Source organism: Sciurus vulgaris (genome assembly GCF_902686455.1).
Source record: "Sciurus vulgaris genome assembly, chromosome: 6".
NCBI lineage: Eukaryota > Metazoa > Chordata > Mammalia > Rodentia > Sciuridae > Sciurus > Sciurus vulgaris.
Window position 1 is genome coordinate 122,633,617 of NC_136466.1, and position 23,976 is coordinate 122,657,592.

General features: G+C 37.7%; 2 protein-coding genes across 3 annotated transcripts in view; both read left to right on the top strand.

Moving 5' to 3' along the window:
* ELOVL7 (ELOVL fatty acid elongase 7) overlaps positions 1–20,652 on the top strand; it is a 71,313-nt gene extending 50,661 nt beyond the window's left edge. Inside the window, exons 3-8 of one of the 2 annotated variants that reach the window (XM_079144044.1) lie at positions 2,731–2,921; positions 6,511–6,591; positions 7,621–7,677; positions 9,298–9,403; positions 14,917–15,053; positions 17,667–20,652. In XM_079144044.1, the coding sequence (XP_079000170.1) occupies positions 2,731–2,921; positions 6,511–6,591; positions 7,621–7,677; positions 9,298–9,403; positions 14,917–15,053; positions 17,667–17,876 (782 nt within the window). In that variant the 3' untranslated portion in view covers positions 17,877–20,652. The remainder of the gene's footprint in view (positions 1–2,730; positions 2,922–6,510; positions 6,592–7,620; positions 7,678–9,297; positions 9,404–14,916; positions 15,054–17,666) is intronic. The other variant, XM_079144045.1, reaches the window with a different exon arrangement.
* Positions 20,653–22,110: 1,458 nt separating this feature from the next.
* Positions 22,111–23,774, top strand: LOC306664182 (CDP-diacylglycerol--inositol 3-phosphatidyltransferase-like). Its single transcript, XM_079144952.1, has one exon. It carries the CDS (start codon positions 22,119–22,121, stop codon positions 22,758–22,760), a length of 642 nt encoding a protein of 213 aa, XP_079001078.1. The 5' UTR covers positions 22,111–22,118; the 3' UTR covers positions 22,761–23,774.
* Positions 23,775–23,976: the final 202 nt, after the last annotated feature.

Genomic DNA, 23,976 nt, shown 5'->3' on the forward strand with positions numbered 1-23,976 from the left:
GCTCAGCGCATCAGTGACCTATTGGCACTTTTCAGTCCACATTTTATTTTCCCTCTCTGCCTCATTTAATACTTGGAGGACTTCCAAAACTTCACTCTTCCCTTAGCTTCAGGAGGTCTCACTTGTGTGGTTTACCTCCACCTCTCTAGCCATTCCTTCTCGGTGTTCTTCCAAGTCTTCTTTTCTACCTCTCCTCCTGCGAATGTCAAATCCTCAGGATTCTGACTTTAGCCTGTCTCAGTGCTATTACTGTTCCGTCATTTATGTGGCGATGACACTCAAGCCTTCGGCACTGACTCAGACCTCATTCTTAATTCCAGATTCATATATCCAGTTGTTTATGGAAGTCTTCGTACAAATGTTTTATAGGTACCTTTAATATAAAATATTCTGACCTGACCATTTTGACTTCTTATTCTGTTCCCAGTGTAAATGATAATATAGTTATCCAAATTTTAAAAATCTGAACATTTTTCTTAACTTCTACCTATGTTTCATTCCCTGTGTTTAATCAGTCAAAAAATTTTACATTTTCTTCTCAAAGTGGAATCCTATTTATCTTCTCTTATTACTACCTAGTCTTTACTGGTTCAATTTATAAATTTATTTTTAACAAATGACTCTACTTCCCAACCTGGGTTCCTCAGAGCATTAGTTCAAGATGATACTAAATGGTTTTCTATAAAACACTAGGGTTTCATGACCAAGTAAGTTTAGAGAATGCTGCATACCACTGTTCCCACTGTTAATTCACAATGAACTCAGGCACTGAAATCCTGCAGCAAGCAGCCTGTTTGACTCAGCATTTCGGTAGTCTCCCCCCACTTCTATGGAGAGTCCTTAGGTATCTTACATCCATTGCATTGTTGAGGGCATGCTTGTGTAGGATATAAGGTAGCGGCAAACTCCATTAGCTATTATTTTTTCCTATCAACTATTTTTCCTATCCCAGTTTTCCTATCAACATTTGTTCAATAGTCTCTCCCTCCCCTGTTTGTTTATGGGGCTTCTTTAATCGTAAGTTAATTTCCTAAGTATCATGGGATCTGTTTCAGAGGTAACTGTTGTCTCTTTGGCTTTATTTATTTAGAGACAGGGGCATCTGTCAGTATTTTTGAGGGAGGCCCACTTGAAGGCAGACTAAATCATCTTACTAGCTACAGCCATGCCAACCAACTCTCAAATGTGAGCTCTCTAGCACTAAAAGTGAGTCCAAGTGAGTAATCAGTCACAGAACTCCACTGAAGAAATCTGGGGTGGGAAGTTAAAGTTTGTCAGTAATTAGACTCATCATTAGCAGTTTAAATCAGCAAGGCCTACATTTCCCCACTTTTCTGCTGCATCAAAGTGATCAGGTTCCAAGCCTTGTCAATTTTGATTCAGTTGAACTTAGAACCTTGTTTATTCTTATTTTCATTCACAATACTCTGGTTTCAAGAGACCATTCAGTGAAATTATACCTGAACCACCTTTGAAATTATGGAATTAATCATATTTCATCTTGAGTTGCAGTGTTTAATTGATCCAACTTTGTCAGCCAGGAACTGACTGGGACTGGGTGAATTTCCCTTTACATGATTACGAGGCCAGTACATTTGTGTGTGTGTGTGTGTGTGTGTGTGTGTGTGTGTGTGTGTGTGTGCACGCACATACATATACATGCAAAATATCAGGTTGGTTAGCCCAAATTTTGGATACCTAGAGCTCACACTTTAGATACTTTGGTGACGCTAAAGTACCTTTCAACTCTGATCCTATGATTCAGAATATATGAAAGTATGCTAATTTTCTTAGGGAAAGAAGAAAGTTAAGAAGCCAGCAAACACAAACATTTTTATGTATAAAAGAATGTCCGAATGAATGGATGATGGGCCATTAGTGGGTGACCTTCCTCCAAATGTACTTTGACCCTGTGCCGGGCCCTGAAAATGACTAGTAGGACTACATCTTGGGCTTTCTCCCCTGTCCACTGGTTTCTGGTTGGGTTTAGCCAATGGAGAACCCCAGGAGACTGGAGAGAGGGAGCAGGGTGGGCTTCAAGTATCTATTTCTTTGGCTCTTTACTTGCAGAATTGTCTTGGGCAGACCAGATCCCACAACTGATGGTCATAGCTTGTCAGTCTGTTCAGGCTGCTATAACGAAGTACCATAGACTGGGTATAAATAACAAGAGAAATTTATAAACGACAAAAATTTATTTCTCACAGCTCTGGAAGCTGGACGTCCAAGATCAGGGTACCAGTGTGGTGAGGTTCCAGTGAGAACTTTCTTCCAGGTTGCTGTCTTCTTGAATTTTATCCTTACATGGCAGAATGAGGACAAGAGAACTCCTGGAATTCCTTTTTTAATGGCACTAACTTCATTCATGAAGGTTCCATCCTCCTAAAAGCCACCAGCCTCACACTGGGTGTTAAGGTTTCAACATACGGATTTTGGGAGGGCACAGACATTCATTCCATAACACAGTTCCTCTTGAGAAGAGTTTCTCCACTTGAATCCTTCTGAGGTCTGCTTACCACTGGAGATCTAAGGGTCATGAAAAACTCACCGTTTCTAGCACGGGGTGCTCCATCATCCCTAGTGATTTCCCACTACCCTTCCTAAAGATACCACTATCTGAAGACTCCACTGTCAGCATTAGAATCTAGGGGCTTACCTAAAGAAGTGTTGTTTGCTATCAGCTATCTCTTGGCTAAGCAAGTGTGCACTTACATATTATTTTTCTCTTAGATCCAAGAGTTGAAGATTGGCTCCTCATGTCCTCGCCTCTACCACAAACCATCATCCTGGGACTCTATGTCTATTTTGTCACTTCTCTGGGACCAAAGCTCATGGAGAATCGAAAACCCTTTGAACTCAAGAAAGTGATGATAACGTACAATTTTTCCATAGTACTCTTTTCTTTGTATATGTGTTATGAGGCAAGTGTCTTCTTTTTTTCCCCCCAGTATTCCTAATGAGAGAATTTTGCCTGGATCTTTCTGTTTATGACATTTTTAAAATAGGGTAACCCTTTGAGAATTAAGGAATTCAGAAACTCCACTCAGTAGAGTAGGTATTTAATAAAAAAATTGTTAGGTCTGCAACAAATAGTAAACTCTTTAGAGGATCCTTAGTCTACTTCCCAGGTAGTGAGAAAAAATTAACACCTAATCTAGGGATTTGCATGCAGTTAGCCTTATTAGATGTCTGAAACAATCCATAAATGTTAGCTTTGAAGAAACTCGTGTCTAGAGAAATCACATAACTCACTCTAAGTAGCATAGCTGGTAAATGGAAGACTAATATTTGAATGCAGGTCCATGTGACATCGGAGTTCATCCTGTTTCTACAATGAGTTGTCACCATCATGGTGGTAACTCTTGGTTTCTGTGTACTCTGATAAGCTGTACAACGGTGAACTGTTTGGGTTTGGTTAAGCTTTCAGGGGAAAGAGACTATAGAACCACACAAAGCAGTAGGGAGCCTGTTCCTTAATTGTTCTTAAAGGAGATGGGAATCTTCCAGGACCCAAAAGCATATTCATGGATGTTCTCTTTCCCCTCTGCTCTTAAAGTGTCTCAGCTGCCCTCACACATCTACTTCTCTGGAATTCTTTGCCTCTTCTCCTACTCTGGTGGCTTCCGAGCCCTCTTTTTTACTTCCTCTCCAGGACAGCTTGTGCTTTGTCATAGCTGAGACTCACGTGGGTCCCCCATGACTCCAATGGCCTCTTTGGACAACAGATTCTCTCCATGAGCATCCTTCCAACCCTATTCTTGCTATAGATCCAGCTGATCAGGTCACCTTGCATATTCCAGCTTTATTTTTCATAGACCTTCCCTAAGTTGAGACTCACACTGCTACTTTCTATTTCTTTTACATTTTTTTCTAACTTAACTCACAGTTCACTCTACTGTCCCTTCTAGAGTATGAGCAACTTATTGAGAAAGAGTAATAGAGATAGGAAATAGAGAAAATACATACTTTTAGTATGTTCTCAGAGATAAGACATAGCAGTAGCATGTTATAGTAGTGATAATAACAGACTAGGAGACCAAGGTCTAGTTGGTCCTGGTTTTGCTAGTAATTACCAGCATGACTTTGAGAAAGTTACTAAATCTCAGTCTTTTTATTTCATAAACCCAGGATGGAATCAATTGTCTTTCAGGTCCCAGAATGCTCTGGTATTCTTAGATTCTGTGTCTGATTGTGTAATTGATTGTGATGTCCCTCAGATATATTTCTCAGGCTGGGAAGGAATCCACTTATAATCAGTCAGTTTTGGTTCCTATTTCATCCATTAGAACATAAAAGGAGATTTGAAAACATCTGAATTTGAGAGTTTCTTTCTGTCATTCATCCCTAAAACCTGAGTTACTTGAATAATACTTGACTAAACCCAGTTTCAGGGTTTTTTACCTGCCAAATATAAATTATCCCTTCTTATTGCTAGCCTCAAACATACACATATATATCGAAAACTTCATGGGCTGTTGGAATGAGCCTAACATTAGGAAAACATTATGTTCCATTCTCTGTTTAAACAGACTTTTCATAGCCAAACCGCATGCCATCTACTGATGGCACATTGGAGCACATGATTATTGTGTGGAACATGGTTTCATTTGGTGTGAACACCTCCACTAGGGATAGTTGGCTAGATATGACCAAGGGGAAAGAGAAACTCATCAGGCTAAAGGAACTCAGAGGGCTTTGAGTGATTGTTTGAATGTCCTAGATACTTGGCACCTGTCAGACGCTAATAAAGACAGACCAGGTCAGACCCCACTGGAAGGCCAAGACACACTGCTTCTGCTATTCAACACAGCACTTGTTTGTGTTAGGATAAGGTAGAGAGTTAGTCACCCCAGTTTAAGAAAATAGTTCTGGGCTTAGAGTATTATTTACATCCGTCAGGATGAGTCTGAGTACAAGAGGACATGAGAACATTCACTAGAGCAGGATTTTTTGTAAAACAGAATTAGCTGTTTGTTACATTCTCTTGTTCCTTTGAGAAGATTGTTGACCTGCTTTGGTGAGACATTATTCTGATCCACGAAATGTGTAGCTTGTACTTTTTTGAGTCTTGATTTTCAGGATTTCATAATTTATCAAGTTAATGATGTATTACATTGTCCTATAAATCAAACTAGGAGCTTGTATCAGAAAGGGATGCAGTATTTTTAAATACCACCATTAAAAGTTGTTCTCTTTTGTTCCTTTATTTTTTGCACCAGTAAAATGTCATCTTGATAAAGACCAATAGATGTTTATTTTTTGCATTTAATTTATTGTAAGATTGTAATTTTAGCTTTATTAGTGATAAAAATAGAAATTTAAAAATGTGCTTCAGTGGCAGAACATGATAGAACCATAAAACTGAGGAGAAGTACGTTGCTGGAAAGATGCTGGCATTTGTGAGAAGTTAGAGAAGAGAATCATATTGTCCTATCCTAAATTAAGCAAACAATTTAACATATGCATTAATTTAAAACTAGTCCTTGACTTTTCATTTTCAGATACTGTTTTTAAAAGAAGATCTTCCCACCATGCCTGAAAGCATGTCAATGTAATCTTTGATTTACAATTCAGACTTAACAACAATGGGCTTTTTCTTCTCACCACCAGTAGAAAGTCACTTTGTGGGCGTGTTGGAATTAAGGCCTTCCAGATTGTACTCCTATTGTTAACAAGAGCATTCTCCTCTCTTACTTGTCTTGTGAACCCAAAGTACAACTAGTATCTTGAGTCTTATGTCTGTTCTATCTTGATTTTTAAAATTTATTTTTCCATATTTTTAATTAGTGCATTGTAGTTGTACATAAAGGTGGAATCAGTTGCTGTATATTTGTATATGCACACAATTTGGCCAGTATATTTACCAGGATTTCCCCCTGCCCTTCCCTCCCTCCCCAGTCCCTTTCCTCTACTATACTGATCTTCCTTCATGGTCTATCTTGATTTTAAATGAGGAAAGAGTAAGAGATCCATGGTCTACCACTTCACATCACACCCTTCACTCAAGGGCAGGAAAAACTCAGTCGCTACGATCACCTTCTCAGTACAATAAGGAACTTTAGCATGCCCATTTAATTATTGACTAATGGGGAAGAGTTGAAATAGCCAGAAAGGACTGATTCAGAGTCAGGCATTCCTTTTAAAAGTTCAAAGATATATACACTTACAAATGTTGATGTGCTTAAGATAAATTACCTCTCAGTATCTGCTGTTTAAGCAAAACACTCCCAGGGTTTTTTCTTCAGTATAGTAGAATAACCATCCCAAGAAATGGGCAATTTTGTCAGAATATAGTTTATAAAGAGAATATATAAGTCTGAGGTTTTGAAAATTCTCCATATCAGGCTTCTCTGTCAAGCGTGGCTGTAGATTGTCTTTGTTGGAGCCGCCTTTTCTGCTGAACTGACTGCTTACTCAGCTGATAAACTAATGGAGACACAATCAAAACTACCTTTGTTGTAGCTGTTGAGCAAACACTTCCTTCTTTAATATGCATGTGCTCTCTTGCAGTTTGTGATGTCTGGCTGGGGTACAGGTTATTCATTTCGATGTGAAATTGTTGACTATTCACGGTCACCCACAGCTTTACGGGTAAGTTTCTCTTTGGAAAAACTCGTAATTCCAAATCGATGTTAAAACCTTTTGGACTCTGATTGCAATAATGAATGTGAACTCAGGATGAGTAAATGACTCAGTTATCAGATTATGTATGTTGGGGGGAAGAAAACTAAAAATTGCAAGAAATAATCAGGTATGTAGGTAGATTAGTGTAAAATGAAAATAAGTGCTTTCTCCATGAATTTCTCCAATTTAAAAATAAATTTATATCTGGTTCCTCAGGAAAATGAAAAAAAGAATTGTGATAAGGCCTATAAATTCCACTTCTGGATATATGCCTAAAGGAATTGAGGGAACTCAGAGAGATATTTGAACCCTCGTAGTCATAGCAGCATTATTCATAAGAGCCAAAAGGTGGAAGCAACCCAAGTGTCTATGGATGGATGAATGGAGAAATCAAATGTGGCAGACAGAGAAGGGAAGGATATCATTCTGCCTTTTAAAGGAAGGAAATTCTTACTCATGCTAAAACATGACTGAATCTCGAGGATATTATTATGCTAGCTGAAATTATCCAGTCACAAAAGGGCAAATATTGAATGATTCAGCTTATTTGGAGTACCTAGAGTAGTCACCTAGTCACAGAAAGTACAATGATGGCTGACCTGGAGGGAAGGGGGAAATGGGAAGTTATTTGTGAATGGGTCCAGAGTTTCAATCTTCCAAGATAAGGAATTCCATGGGTGGATGGTCATGATAGCACAACAGTGGGAATGTGATTCCACTGAACTACATGCCCCAAATGATTAAGGTGATAAATTCTGTTGTGTTTATTTTACCAAAAATTTAAAAAAAAAAATTTTTGTTGTTGTTGTAAGTGGACACAATACTTTGATTATTTATTTATTTGTGGTGCTGAGGATCGAACCCGGTGCCTCATGCTAGGCCAGTGCTCTACTGCTGAGCCACAATGCCAGCACCCCTCCCCCAAATATTTTTAATAAACTTTTTTCCATGCTAAAATATAATAAAATAAATTCATATTTATATGTGTTTCTGCAGATGGCACACACCTGCTGGCTTTATTACTTCTCCAAATTTATTGAGCTGTTAGACACTGTGAGTATGTGGTCACCGCATTTGGTAAATGTTTGATGTTTCAATGAAAGCAATAAAGTGCTACAGTTCCATTGTCTAATAACTTGGGTTATCTCTCCTCAGGTAGATCTACTATTATCTCTTCTACCTTTTATTATCAGTAGTTTATTAGAGTTGGCAGGATAAGCTTATTTTCCAGTATTTCACAAACTCACAAAGGTATTTAATACCTGATTAAGTTAAGCATGTAATCCTCACATATTCTCCAAAACTGGGCATCTTTATGCAGACGGTAGTGTTGTTTTATGAAGCAAGTTCAGAAAGCATGAAGAGAAACCTTTAGTTTTTTATACCAAAGCACTGTTCATCCATACTCCTTTAAGAGAATAAGTGCTTCAAATTTCCTAAGGGTACACTCAGATGTGAGGCTACTGCTGGGCTAGGAGGAATTTGGGGAATACCAAAACTTCTCCAGCTGCCATAGTCTAGTGCTTCTCAGTCCTCATAGTGCCATAGAATTAAATTGCATTAGGAACAACAACAACAAAAATGTGGACACCACTTCCAGGGATGTGATGTCAATTGGTCTGGAGTAGAGGCCAGGCATGACTACTTTGAAAATATTCTTGGATTTTAAAACATGTAGCCAGGGTTGAGGAACATTGATCTAGTTTAGAGCCTTCACTCGGAAAAAAATTGAAGCTAAAAGTTCAGAGGAATGCTACTACTGACTGGGACTAGGACCCAGAGTGCTAATTTATAGCTTTTCCTGCTATACCAGGCTTCATTCTTCCATGTGCATAAACAAATGCATTTTTGCTTCATTGATTCTGCTTTGCATGTTTTCAGTTCCAGCTTCTGCAAGGAAACTGTTGCTTCCTCTATGTTCTTCCCTACACTAACTTTCTCAAATATTCCTACTACAGTAATACTTTTCTTCGCATTATTCTGTTTATTCCTGAATTTTAAAATATATCTTAGTTTAACTATAGGTATTCTGAATATTTTTGAACATTTCCCCTCCAAATTCTGCATTTGTTTTGTAAAGTTTCTACAAACCCCAAGGTTTGCACGATCCAAGTGGTACCTCTGTTTCCCCTTCCAATTTTTCTTATGCAGCTTTGCTTTCTTTTGCCCTCATATTTTTCAAATTAACTCTTCAAGTTTTTCCTCATTATCTTTCTTTTATATTAAATTGCTAACTTATGATGGGTTGTAAGCTCTCTTTCGATTTGCCTAATACCTTATTCAGATTGATAGGATGTTTCAGAGAGCAATGTTGAATAAAAATAATTTCAGTCCTAATAATTAAGGACTTCTGCTTTCCCATAAACTTCAAATGTCACTGGTATTTTTTTTTTTAACAAACAGCCTTTTGTTCAATAATTTTTGGTCAAATTCTTCATTTTTATATCTGTATAAAATTTCTTTTTACCTTATTGGTTCTCTCATGATGAGATATCATACAAGTTAGCTTTTGAGCTGCCACTCAGAAACAGCTAATTCTATAAACTTTCCATAAGGCAGTTCTTTCAAAGCAAATTATGATGCAAAATAGTTTGCTGTTTGCCAATATTTTTGTAATATTCAATAAATTATTGCATGTTTTTTATGAACTTCATTTTCTTTAAATTATTTCAGATCTTTTTTGTTCTGCGTAAGAAAAATAGCCAAGTGACTTTCCTTCATGTCTTCCATCATACCATCATGCCATGGACCTGGTGGTTTGGAGTCAAATTTGCTGCAGGTAGTCAAGGGAGAGCTGGGATTATGTGATATAAATGATAACATTTCTGTATGCTACAAATAAAAATTTTATCCTTAAATACAATTTATAGAAAATAAAAAAAAGAGCTGGGGAGATAGCTCAGTCGGTAGAGTGCTTGCCTTGCAAGCACAAGGCCCTGGGTTAGATCCCCAGCACCGCAAAAAAAAAAAAAAAAAAAAAAAAAAAATCAAACAGTTGTTTTGGTTAATTGTTACCTGAAATGTAAACATAAGACTCTTAATTAGACCCCCCAACTCTTTAGATACACATAATTTAGAGACACAGTCTTTTATACATGTTTTTAGTTGTGTTTGGATTTTATTCTTTTTCCACAGTGTTCTATTACATATCTTTAAATAAATAAACAATGAATAGGTAAAATGGTAAAAAGCCTTGACTTCATAGGAGTCTAGTTAGGTAACTATTTTTTTAATATGTTCTCAGGAAATCAGAATACTTACCTCAAGTTTCCATGTCTTATCTGCCTTCAAATTCCTAATAACTTGTCATGGTCAATTCTATGTTGCTATAACAAAACACTAGGAGCTAGTGGATATATAATGAAAAGGTATTTATTTAGCTTACAGTTTTGGAGACTCAAATCCAGGATTGGTCAGCCCCATCTGTTTGGTTCTGGTGAGGGCCTTCCGTGTTATATATTAGGGCATGCGGAATCATGGCAGGAATGCATTTGAGAGAGAAGTGACCTAACAAGAGAGGAAGCAAGAGACTAGGGAAGGTCCTGATTCACTCTTTTGTAATAAATCTGATCTGGAGGGAACTAATCCACTCCTGAAAGACCAGCAATAACAGCTTCATGAGGATGGCTGTAACCCAGTCACCTCCCAGTAGGCCTCACCTCTTAAAGGCCCCACCACCTTTTAGTACCATTACACTGGGGACCAAGCTTCTAGCATATGAACCTTTAAAAAGACCCATATTCAAATAATGGAATACCCCAACACCTAACAACTGTTTAAAAATGTGTCAAATTTTAGTTATCCTAACTTCCCAAAGCAGTCTACCATATGAAATGGTGTTTTGCAGGTATTTTTTAGGTAAAAAATAGTTTAAATCAAAAACTTGACAAACAGCCTCTTCTGTTGGTTTCATGTTTTTGAACATCTAGAAAAGAAGAAAATAGGCAGTACTTTTATTCCATCATGAAGTTCTAAATAAGCTATATCCCCCAAGGACATATTCTTAGCTTAGCAAACTGGTTAGATGATTTATTTAGTCTAGTTTTTTTTTTTTTAATTTAAGAAGTCTTCAAGTAAGCCTATAGCCCATACTAGGCAATGCTTTAATATTTCTATGAACAATTCATTTAAGTTAAGCATTCTGGCTCTTCCTGATTAAAAGAGGAGGAACCACAATTGGGGAACTGAGTTTTAGGCTTTATAAGCATGGGGGGATATCTGCATGTCTCAGAGCATGAAGGGACATGGATAAGTCAGTGCAGGAAGGAGATGCCAGAACCTAGAAAAGGAAAAGGCTGAGAAATGTGGGTAAAGGAGTCTCCCTAGAGGGCCTGTGGGCTTTGGATCTCCCAGTATGTAAAGTTATATTCTTACCCCAAATTGGTATTTATGTGTTAAGAAAAATTTAAAGTAAATGTAACTCCTTTTCTTATGATGCATATTAATATAAACATTTAACTCACTTTCTACCAAAATGTCTTAGCTGTGTCCATTTCACAAATCAAATGTAGCTCTAGTATTTAATCTTCATATTATTCATCTGTTATTTTTTCTCTCACATACATATTGTGCCTCTCAGTTCTTCTTAAGTGATATACTTATTTGTGATATACTTATATGATACCTTCTTTGTGTTGATGAAAAATTGGAACATACCTAAACATTGTCTAGTAGAGTGGTTATTTTTTTATGTGTACAAAACCATAACAAAATGATATTGAGAAGTATTTGAATCATCTTCTCTATTGGGCAACTTGACTCCTAATTATCAGAAAAAAATGACTATTTAATAATTTAAAGAATACTAGGAAAGATGGTTTAATATCCCTATAATTTCTTCCATGAGACTAGAAGTTGATTTTCCATATTGGTGGATTCTCTATTCTTGTATTTCACCAACTATGAATCTTAAAATATGCAAAAAATTGTGTCTGTACTAAATAGATGCAGACATTTTTCTTGTCATTATTCCCTAAACAATATAGTCTAACAGCCATTTTCATATCATTTACATTTTTTGGTATTATAAGTAATCTAGAGCTGATAAAGTATATGGGAGGACGTTCATAGTATATGCAAATACTACTCCATGTTATCTAAGGGACTTTGAACAGCCAGAGATCTTGGTATCCTGAGGGGGTCCTGGCACCAATCTCCTTGGGTACCAAAGGACAACTATACTACATTACAACCCTGATAAATTAGAAATAGAAAAAACATTGCAAGGCAATGCTTCAGAATATTGAAACAAAAAGTGGTTTTTCTGCTCCTCTTCCTTTTCTGTATTTTCTATATTGTATATTTGATAGCTTATAATAGGAAATGTAAATTTTATTTAAATAATGGAGTTATTTAATCACTCAATGTTTGAGCCCATTGATGGCCTAACTTCCATTTCAAAATCAAGTAATACTTGTAATAATGAAAATTTGAGCACATAATATACCTCAATTTTTAAATGTTACCATGTTTATGGGTATCAGCCACTTTATAATGGAATACTTGTCCTCACCTTAATCCCGCTTTTTTTACAAAATGTAGAAGATAATGTTTTCTAGTCATTTGTATGTTCTATGAGTTGTCATTCCTGCTCATTCTTACGTGCAGAATTCTAGTAAACACTTGAACAGCTTACCTGATACCTATTCAGTGGCAAGCACAGCAACAGGCGCTATTTCCAGAGGTGCAGAGAGACACTGACCTTCATTCCTAGAATGAGACTGTCTGGTTTAAGCTGTGTTTGGCAAAAACTTGAGCACAGCTGATCTCTATCTTGGTTTAATTTCCTGTTTGCATCCTGTGTCCTTCTCTGGGATAATAACAATCCAGGTTTTCTTTTGAATATGATGAAAATATTTCTGTGGCAGGTTTTTATATTAATTACTTATGAATCCCTTTTGAGCAATATGGAGTATTGTGATAATTACCCAGGTGATTCCTGTATCTCTTTCCAAACCAAAGGAGTAAAATGTGATGGTACTGATTGTACTTCATTCCCAGGCGGTTGTTTTTCAGACCTCTTATCATAAAGCAAGCAAACTCAGAAAACACTTCAAAGAGCAAAGTATAAAGCATTACTAATTAAAAGGATTGCTCCGTGAACAAAACTTATTGAAATAACTCAGAAAATATTCATAATGGGACAAAATAAGCGAGTTCATTTTATTGGACAGCTTCTCTTGAACAGTAGCCTTTACTAAACCTTCTTAGCTACGCCAGTGTTTTGTTCAATCCCTGTCACAGGATCCTCGTTTTAGGACATTTAAATGATAAAAGTATCTGAAAGGAAAGTGAACTCTCCTCTACCAAATGGGAGAGGTGTCTGAGTGAGAAAAGGCTCTGATACAGTTCTTTATAAAGGCTGAAATAGACTTCCTGTGGGCATATTATCATGACACACAAATGGACTTGAGAGGTATTTGGCTTATCCCCTGTGAAGCAGCTTGACTCCTTAAGCTATCAGAAGTAGAAAACTGCTCTATTTTTAAATAACCCTAGAAAAGGTGTTTTCACACCACAATAATTTATTTATTCAAGTTTCTTTGGGTAAAGAAGACTAATCCAAATTTAAATAATAAAAGCTGAGAGGTCGTTAATAAGCTTTATTAATTCTGTTTTTCTAAAATATGTGGAGATTGAGGGATTAGCTAAAATTTTACTTACTGAGGAATAGAACGTTTACAAAGCAGAGCATAGCATAAATATGCTTCAGGGGAAGATTTAACTACTCAAAAGTAATTATGTAGAACAGGTCACTTGAAGGAGTACTACTGTAGCAGAGGTACTATTCAGAATTCTCTAGAATTGCCTCCAGTATGAATAATTATTAAATAACAACAATTATTTGCAACAATTTTATGACATTTTTCTAGATGATTATATTAAAAGTATTAAATTTGTGTTTTCCTTTAAACTTTCTGTAATTCATGGTGTTTATGAATTCAGTCCTTCCTCTGCCATGATTAGTCCAAATATATAAGGTTTTGTTTTATTTCTGGAATCAAAGAATTCTGGAATTAAGAAAATAAAATATTTTGGAGAAAATTTTAAATTCCAGGTTAACATTATTAAGCAGAGTCAGACTGTACATAAAGAATGCCAATTTTTCTTACATTGTGCCTCTTTAGAAGGAGATCCTCAAGAAACTTTTTGGGATTTTTTTTTTTCCCAGTATCAGCTAAACCCCCTGCTACTCCTTCCACTGACTACTGTTACAGCTAAAGGCAATTGAAATGATCTTTTCTTACATTCCCAAGTGTTCTTTGCTTTTCCTCTAAATTAAAGATGGTGAAATTAAAAGAGGAAAACCAAGAAAGGAAGGCATAATCAAATGGAGCTAGTAAACAAGGATGGCTGAACAGTTGATAGATGTTTATTTTGGAAAAACAATAATTGATTAAAGCAATTTAGCCAAGCCTGCTAATGAAAGCCAGTGGTTTTACTGCCAGTATTTTTGTGGCTCCGAACATATTCAATGCAAATTAATGAGAGTGGGAAAAGTGAATTTGATTCCACACAATGTCACATATAAAAATATGCTTTGCAGCTTTATTTTAATAGCTCAAATTGGAAACGACCCAAATATCTTTCAGCAGAAGGGGTAAATATTGATGTGTTCATATGGTGTAATACTGCCAGCAGTAAAAAGACTATTAGTACACATACCAGCATGCATGAATCTACAAACATTATGCTAATCGAAAGAAGGTGGACACGAGAAAGAGTCCCTCCTGTGTAACTCCATTTATGTGAAGTTTAATGACAGGTAAAACTAAGTTGATAGAAATCAGAGGTTACCTAGGGAGGGGCAAATTCTTGGAAGGGGCACAGAGGAATCTATGTGAAGTTGTGAATATTCTATCTTGATCATGGTAGTGGTTATGTGAATGTGTATATGAAAAACCTGAAGTCAAACGCTTAACATTAATGTACTTTGAACACTTTATATGTGTTAACCTTCACTAAAAGATTTTGATTATTATTAAGCGATATATCATATTTAAGAGAGAAATCAGTTTGTTAAAGTAAGCCAAAAGCAAAAGACCTTCTTAAATTTAAGATATAAGTAGACATGCTAATTCATTTTCTAAGATTCACATTTATATTTTACTAAATATATTACCCAGCTCACTCTAACTTGATGACTGTTTAACATAATAGATATTTTATATGTTATTTTCTTTCTTCCTGCTAAAATTCAAGAAATAGTTATACTAAAATCTCAGGTCAGACAAAAATGTGTCTGATTTTAAGGAACAATGCCCTCAGGTTACAATAACTTTTTTTTTCCAGGTGGTTTGGGAACATTCCATGCCTTTGTAAATACAGCTGTGCATGTAGTCATGTATTTCTACTATGGACTTTGTGCAATGGGACCAGCCTATCAGAAGTATTTGTGGTGGAAAAAATATTTAACATCTTTACAGCTTGTGAGTAATTAACTTTCTTTAAAACCAGATATGAAATAAACTGCAGTCACTTGTTTTTGCTGTGAATTAGAGTACTACCTAAATAAAGAACAAAATTTATGGAACAATACAGATACACTGTCTGACCCCTATATGACACTATCCTTTTGATGTTTTTTGAACTTTGTCAGGAATTTCATTGAAAACAAAGCATATTTGGTTTAAACAATTAAATCAGCATGAGTATCTTTATACTATCTGTATGCTATTTCTGAATTTATTAAGAAATATGGCTAGGGTAGACATCAGTAATAGAGTACTGGCCTAGCATAGGTAAAGCCCTGGGTTTGATCCCCAGCACCACAATATGAGCAAACAAACAACCTCAAAATTATGTGACTCTCAGTACATTTAATACTATATTAGAATTTAGAAATTCCTTATCCCCACTCTAAATTACTTTGAGGGGATGATAATGATGAGACTTTCTGTATGCCTATCTACTCCTAACATTCATAAGTTTATCTTTCCTCCAATAAGGAAATGTATTGTGAGGATTAAAGGACAGAGTAGTAGATCCACATACATGTGTGACGTGCGTTGGAATACTGACCTCAAGTAAACAATGTTTGAAAGAGCAGAGGTGTTCAGTTCACCAAATCATACCTCAGCATTAATCCCAAAATATATAGGACATATAATTTTTAAAATTATAATTGTGGGCACAAGATAATTATTTGCTTTAAATGTTACTGTCTTCTATTAAAAGGAGAATTCTGCTACCCTCATATTTCTGGATTTGTAGTCTTTAATAAATTGGATGTCATATTTTGTCAATAATGTCAAGGAGAAAATACGAATTTAGGTATAGGTAGTCCACTAAGGATTGATTTTTTAAAATTAAAATCCTACAACTTGTGAGTGAAATTCAGCACATTCCTCTAAGGTGTTCACCTTAGATGCAGTTGTTTATTGTATCTGAAATTAGCAACAATCTAAATGACAAGACATAAGGAAATAGAGAAATAAGTTCCATAATACTTTGGAATACTATGAAGTTATGAAAATCATTCACTATTGCTTTTCTTAAAAATATTTCTTCATTGTAAAATGATATATGCTCAGTGCAGAGAAATTACACCACTAAATTAGCCTAAGAGAAAGAAAACAAGCATAATTCTACCTCCCAGGGATTATAGAACTGAAAATTTAATTTTGTTCTCATTCAGCTTTCTCCCTTATACACATATGTGTATACATTTTATATGTTTTATATTATACTACATACACAATTTTGAATTTGTCCTTTTTTTAACTTAATACACTTTAATTTTTTGAAAAAAATTTTAATAAAGTAGAAAAGTTCTTATGTAGAAAAGAAGGGTTGGGGCTGGAGTTGTGGCTCAGTGAAGAGTGCTTGCCTAAAATGCATGAGGCACTAGGTTTGATCCTCAGCACCATATAAAAATAAAGGTATTGTGTCCATCTGCAACTAAAAAATTTTTAAAAAATTTTTAAAAGAAGGGGAGACATCAGTTGATGATTATTTCAAATGTCAGTCATATATACACACAGGCACAGGATGTGGAGGGCTTGCTTGATCTTAGGTTTTCTTTCTTTTATAAAATGAAAGGAACAGAAAGTACTGTGCAGGAATGTCACAAAAGTTCATTGAAGTAAGGCAAGGAAAGTTGATGATGATAACAATAAAATGGTAACAAAGGAAACTGAAAATCTTAACTATGGTTGTAGCTAGTTGGATTGTGAGTAATTGTTATTTATTTCTATAGAACATTATTTCTCCTAAATTTACCTAGAACATGTTCCCTTTTAATCAGGGACAAAAAGATATACCCAAAGTCTGAATATGGCATAGAAAATGAGCCTGTTAGAAATGCATAGAATGTTCCAGTTCAAAAAGCCTTTGAGCATCAGTAGGGGATGACCAGTGCCCTCTCATTCCTTGCTAATTCTACACCTCATTGGCATCTGGGAATATTTTTATGTACCACCGTGGAGCACTCATGGCAGACATGAGGACTGAGGGATACACTGTTTCCTAAAAAATTAGAGGGCGGGCTGGGGAGATATCTCAGCTGGTAGAGTGCTTGCCTCACAAACACAAGGCCCTGAGTTCAATCCCCAGTACTGCAAAAAAAAAAAAAAAAAAAAAATTAGAGGGCCTCTAATTTGAATATTTTTATTTTCCATAAATTGAAATACTTGGTCTAACAACAGGAGAGAATATTGGAAATTGAAACCAATATGGAAAATTAGGCCATGAGGTAGTGGTCCTATGTACATTTTATCAGAGTAAAGCACTCAGACTGCCAAAGAAAACCTGCCCTGCTGGTTCTCTGAGGAGTGAAAGGGTTGTTGTGCTGCACACTCCAGGGGACATTTAAATGGGACCCTGGAGGAGCACGGTTCAGCAGGATTGCACAGTGGTTCCAAACTCCATCTGGATTTTGACATTATTCCATCCGTTTCTACTCCCAGGGAGGCTAAATTTAAAGGTGAATGTTCCGGCCTAAACATAGCCCAACTTTGGGTGAGGAGTGCATAAGCATTAGAAGGCAAAAATTGTTAACTCTTCATATCTAAATATCTTTTTTTATTCTTTGATTTTTTTAGGTGCAGTTTGTTATTGTCACCATCCACATAGGCCAGATATTTTTCATGGAGGATTGCAAGTACCAGTTTCCAGTCTTTCTCTACATTATTATGAGTTATGGGTGCATCTTTCTGCTGCTCTTTCTCCATTTTTGGTATCGTGCTTACACCAAGGGTCAAAGATTGCCCAAAACTATTAAAAATGGAAACTGCAAAAACAAACATCACTAAAATACAAGCACAGCATGATTGAGACTGATTTTTGTCTTCCTTGACAATCAAGAGATATTTACCTATGCCTTGATTTTGTATGTTTTTCAAAACCAAGAGCTTGTATTTTTTGATAAGTTATTGGAGTTTCTGATATTTGAGAATCCAAAGTTCCCAATTAAGTCTTTTGATAACCAGAGCCTAGAGCAGCCGGAAGTTTTCCAGCTACTTTTAAACTGAACCGAAAGATTTCATTTAAGACATTTTGTTACAGTGAAAGAAGGATGTGAAGCAATACAGTACTCTTCAAAGACGTCCAGTATAGATGAAAAATATTAGATATTTTGAGCATGGACAGAGATCCATGGAGTACAATAGATTCCTTCCTCTGGGGCTGGAAAGCTTTCACTGTAGGCTTGTGGGCTCTATCACTGGTTGATTGTGCTCAGAAGACACTGTATTTACTTTAGAGTCCAATTCTTATTCTAAAGCACTAACACTGGTGAACATTAAATGAGTTTTGGATCAGTCGTCGTTTAAAATCACTAGTGATAAATTTTAACGTATCTTTTGAGCAGCTGCCACCACGTTTGCTGATGAGACTTCCTTCCAGTTAGTACCCTGATACACTTGACACTAAGGCAGAGTTAATATTATTTTGGAAGCGAGGTGATTTGCTTGGATGGGTTAATGAACACTTTGCTATTACAAATTTGCAATTAACTCTGTATATCTCTGGAAACAGGTGAATGTATCAATGAAAAAAAAAAACACTATGTAGTTCAGTGGGGGAAAATCTGTTGTCTGTTGTATTATAATGTCACTTTGTGATATTGTCATGGTTTAAAGAATTATCTTGGCTGAATATATATTGGTTAAAACTTAAATGTTCAAATGATTAGCAGACTGCAGGTACCTTTAAATCATAAATACTTTTAGACCACCCGTTATACACAGTATCCAGATAGGGCTTAGAGTGGTTTATGAAGCAACTGGAGGCAGGGGGTGGCACAAGAGAGTATTGGGGGAAGATTTGATTTTATAAATAAAGACTGTTCTACTTTAAGAGACAAATTACATTATAGTTATGGATTTCTATATTTATTATTATAAATACACTACATGAAAATATTATTTTCCAGAATCGTGAGTTAGCCTGGATTTCTGTTTTTCAGACCTATACACCATATAATGAAGGGCTGAAATTCATTTGGCATAGGTTTTTATTTTTTCTCTAAAATGGTTACTTTTAGTATCCTTTTGTTTTCATGTTATCATGTTGGAGAATCAAAACTACTGATCAATTGTTTGTCCAGGAACTGGCAGTATTTGGACATTTGTGAACCTTTCCTTCTTGCTTTTTTTCTTGTTATATTTATGCTCAATTTTGAAGGACTGTTTATGTGTGAAGGACTTTGAACAATTAGCAGTTGTGGTCCCAGTTTTTGTGTGACACACGGTGATACTGTACCACAAAACCCTATTTTTTACTGATTGTGAATTTGGTCATTCTGTGTCTCTCCCAGGTTCGTGACTATACTAGGGCCTTTTGTCTTCACACTTACCAGATTCATAAGATTATTTGTCACTAAGTGACTTTAGTGATCTCACTTGCTTACAATATGAGAAGATGAGGGAAGGAATTTCCTATAAAAGAAGGAAAGAAAGAAAGAACAGGAGAGCGGAACTAAAAGAAACAGCTGCTCCAGTTTTTACCACCAAAGGACTCTCAGGGCTCCTTGAGTGTTTTTGTTTTTGCTCTTTGTATCCACCTTTTGCTAAAAATTTGAAGGTGTGGTAGGTGCTGTTATATGTACAGCTCCCAAAGACTCAAGTAGGATAAAAACCAAAAGGAAGGAAGGAAGGAAGGAAGGAAGGAAGGAAGGAAGGAAGGAGAAGAAGAAGAAAATAATAAAACAGGGCATCTGATATATTTTCTTCCGATCTGCATAGCATTACCTCACCAAACCTCCTTGAAGTCTAAAATGTTTGACTTGCCTATGAACTAACCACATTCTCAACTCTGTGGATAGAAATTGGGAGTTAGGATGCCACATGAAAACAGATTGCAGTTGGTAGACATAGCAGATCAAGATGAATGTCCCTGAGCTGGGGACATAGCTCAGTTGGTAGATGCTTGCCTAGCATGCACAGGCCCTGGGTTCAACCCCAGCACCGCCACCACCATAAAAAAAAAAAAAAAAAAGAGGGCCCCTAAAAGATTGGGGTTATAGGTCAGTGGTAGAGCACTTGCCTAGCATGTGTGAGGCACTGGGATCAATCCTTGCCACCACATATAAGTAAATAAAATAACGGTATTGTGTCCACCTACAACTAAAAAGAAAAAAAAGATAAATGTCCCTGGATGTAGGATTTGTGTGAGCACTATTTTGTTTAAAGGGCTCTGTGTGGCCAAACAATTTCTGTTGAGGTTTTATTCTCCTTTGCAACACTTTATTGGCATTGAGTGAGCTTACCTAACAGACAAAAAGTCCAGCTACATAATCTAGTTCATTACCTAAAGTTCTATGAGTCCTTGAGGACCTATATCCATATTGTAAATAAATACAAATACAAATTTTTAGATATCTGGGATGTTGCCATTTTACAAGTCTTAAGTCTTCAGTATAATTCTTAAACTGACTATGCTACATTGTTTTGTGAATTATGAATTTACATTCCCTCAATTATTCCTTATTTCTGTTAACTTTTGAAAGACTGTGGAAAACTGTGGATATTGTCAAAGTTTGGGTTTGTTCTTCTCTGTGTATTTAATAAATTTGTGGTATTACATGTATATGTGTATGTGTGTGTGTGTCTTTCATTTTGAAATCTGGCTCTTGTGTATATATGTGTTGGGGATTTTTAATCTGAATACTCACCTCACCAAAGCATTTTGCACATTTTTTATACACTTGTTATATTCAGAGCACTGTGCTGAAAATTACAATGATACAAAGATTCAAGGAGAGCCCACAGACTGGCAGGTGAAAATATGTGGCAGAGCAGAAAATGAGAGATGCCAAATGAATCTGCCCTTTACCAAACAGGGAAGACTGTATGAAGGAATTTGAATTTTATCTGTATGTTTAAGAAGTACAGAATTGCAAAACAGGTTATGGGTTAGTAGGCAAGGTTTCTTAAGTAAAAATAACAAACTACAAAAGAATAATTTTTTTTTAACCCTAACTGAAGCAATGGCTCTAAATAATGATCATCACTGTTTGCTAAAACAATTAGGTGAAAGGCTGATGGGAGTTTATAATGGGTGACTTAATGCTGATGCAACCTGAACCCCACTGATCATTCTCAATGTCATTGAAAGTGGAACAATCAAACAAACATTACACGTCTCACAATATGCTATACTATGAAGTATTCTTGCCAAAAAAGTATTTTTTGAACTTGAATCTCGTCAATCCTCTCCACCTAAACTATCAAGTTATGAGAAATACAGTAGATAGAAGATGTTGAAAGGCTTCCAGAGAGTGCAATCAACAATTCCAAAATATAGAAAATTCTGTAGGACCAGTGACCTAATTTCTTTAACAAAAACTGGTTATCTAAAAGACTGACAGAGAGGGCCAAGGATATATAGCTCAGTGGTAGAGCACCTGCTTAGCATGTGCAAGGGCCCTGGGTTTCATCCTCAGCACCACCAAAAAATAAGGGAAAAATTTTAAAAGCCAGGAGAAGGAAATTTTCATAGATTAAAAAAAAAAAAAAAAAAAACCAACAACTATAATTCAATAGCAGAAATATCAGTAGAGGGAAGAGAACAGTGGGGGAAACATAGGGAGGAAGAAGGAGAAGTGCTGAGGATTGAATTAGAACAAAGTATATTACATGCTTTTATAATTATGTCAGAATAAATTCTATTGTCATGTATAACTAAAAAGAACCAGTAAAAAAATTTAAAGAAAAGAAAAGCAAAAAGACTTAAAACCCGGGCAGCCGAGTACAACTGGAGCAGCAGGGCTCGCTGCTGGGTCGGCTGCGCCTACGGGGTGGGCGGAGGCGAGGCGCTGCCCATCCGAAGGGCGGGTTGCGCGCGCCCCCCGCGCCCTGAGCACATCTGGTTGGCCCATGCTCCCGCGGGTTGCGAGCTTTAACATCTGGGGCCGGGCGCAGGCAGAGGGGTCCAGGGCGCAGGCGAGGCGGCCGATGTGCGGGGCCGGGGCCGGAGGGTGAGGCCACGCGAGTGGGGCTGGGAAAGCGTTGGCACCTCCGGAGCCGGCCCAGGGCAGCCAGTGGACCGCCGCGATGCCAAGCGAAAATATCTTCCTTTTCGTGCCTAACCTTATTGGTTATGCCCGGATCGTCTTCGCCATCATGGCTTTCTACTTCATGCCCTGCTGCCCCTTCACGGCCTCCTCCTTCTACCTGCTCAGCGGACTTCTGGAAGCTTTTGATGGACATGCTGCTCGAGCCTTAAATCAAGGAACCCGGTTTGGGGCCATGCTGGACATGCTGACGGACCGCTGCTCCACCATGTGTCTGTTGGTCAACCTGGCCCTGCTGTACCCTCGAGCTACCCTTCTCTTCCAGCTCAGCATGAGCTTGGATGTGGCCAGTCACTGGCTGCACCTCCACAGTTCTGTGGTCCGGGGGAGTGAGAGTCACAAGATGATTGACCTGTCTGGGAATCCAGTGCTTCGGATCTACTACACCTCCAGGCTTGCTCTGTTCACCCTGTGTGCTGGAAATGAGCTCTTCTACTGCCTTCTCTACCTGTTCAATTTCTCCGACGGACCATTAGTCGGCTCTGTGGGGCTTTTGCAAATGGGCCTCTGGGTCACCGCCCCCACCGCCTTGCTCAAGTCTCTCATCAGTGTCATCCACCTGATCACGGCTGCCCGCAACATGGTTGCCCTGGACACAGCAGACCGTGCCAAGAAGAAGTGACCTGGGCACCTCCTGGAACCTCCCACCTGATTGGTCGTCTTACTGTGCCAGACGGCTCCCCTCCCCCTCCTAGGAGGTCCATTCTCATGTCTTCCTAATGTGTTCTCCAAACTGCTGGGATGGGGTTGCCTCTCTTTGGTGTTGTCACAATTTCTGTAATCCTGAGGACCAGGCCCACCCTTGTGATCCCCAAAGACCTGGCCTACAAATCCAGAAGGATGCTCAGGAGGCCCCACCCTTAAGCTGGTGCTCCTGGGGTTCCAGGCAGCCTATTTGAGGATTAGGCATTGCCACACACATAGTTGGCTCAGCTCTGGCTTCTGGCCTGGCCTGAGTTTTAGGGACACTTGAATGAGGGAGATGGTGCAGGGTCCACATTTCCCAAAAAGCAGGTGAGTCAGATCTCTGCCCCTGGCCAGAGGAAGCATAGGGCACCATGCCCAGGAAGAAAGGGGCTGTCCAGATCTTTCCTATGGCAGTCTCCTCCACCTGGTCTACCCTGGCCCCCGAAGCCTTGACAATGAAGGCAAGAGCTTCACTCTTTTGGACTTGGTTTCCTTTTAGACATTTTTGGATCAGGCCTTGGATTAAGGGGAGATTGGGGAAAAGGAAGATCTACCTGGATGCTTTTCCCCCAGTTTGCTGCTGGCTTCTTCCTGTCATTCTATACCGACAGAGAAGCCCTTCTTGCCACCCAAGCTCATGCACATCTTCTCAGCCCACCTTCTTTATGTCCCTGATGGTGGGCTTTTACTCATATTCTTGATATTTTCACCCCCACTAGAGTGTAAACTCCATAAGTGCACAGACTTCTTGTTCCTTTCTCTGTGGTTAGAATTGATATTGACCTTAACGTGACATGCAGTAGTTGCTTAATAAAATATTCCAGATTAGTTGGTTTCTCAGAATGTGGTCCTTAGACCACCTACAGGCTATTTCTCCCTCTTGGGCCTTCAGAGTCAATCTCCAGGGATGGACCCAGAAGTCTGCAATTTTAATAAACTCCACTTGATTCTTCCCTGCCCCCCCCCCAAAAAAAGACTTAAAACCCTGTGGTGATGGGGCATGCCTGTAATTCCAGCAACTTGGGAGGACTAAGGGGAGAGAATTGTGAGTTTGAGGCCAAACTGGGCAACATAAAAAGGCCCTGCCTTGAGGGAGGGAGACAAGAAGGGAAAGAAGGAAGGGAGATGAGAAGACATACCAACAAAATATA

What these genes read in the sequence shown, in the direction of transcription:
- LOC306664182 (XM_079144952.1), top strand. Translation starts at nt 22,119, where the DNA reads ATGCCAAGCGAAAATATCTTCCTTTTCGTGCCTAACCTTATTGGTTAT.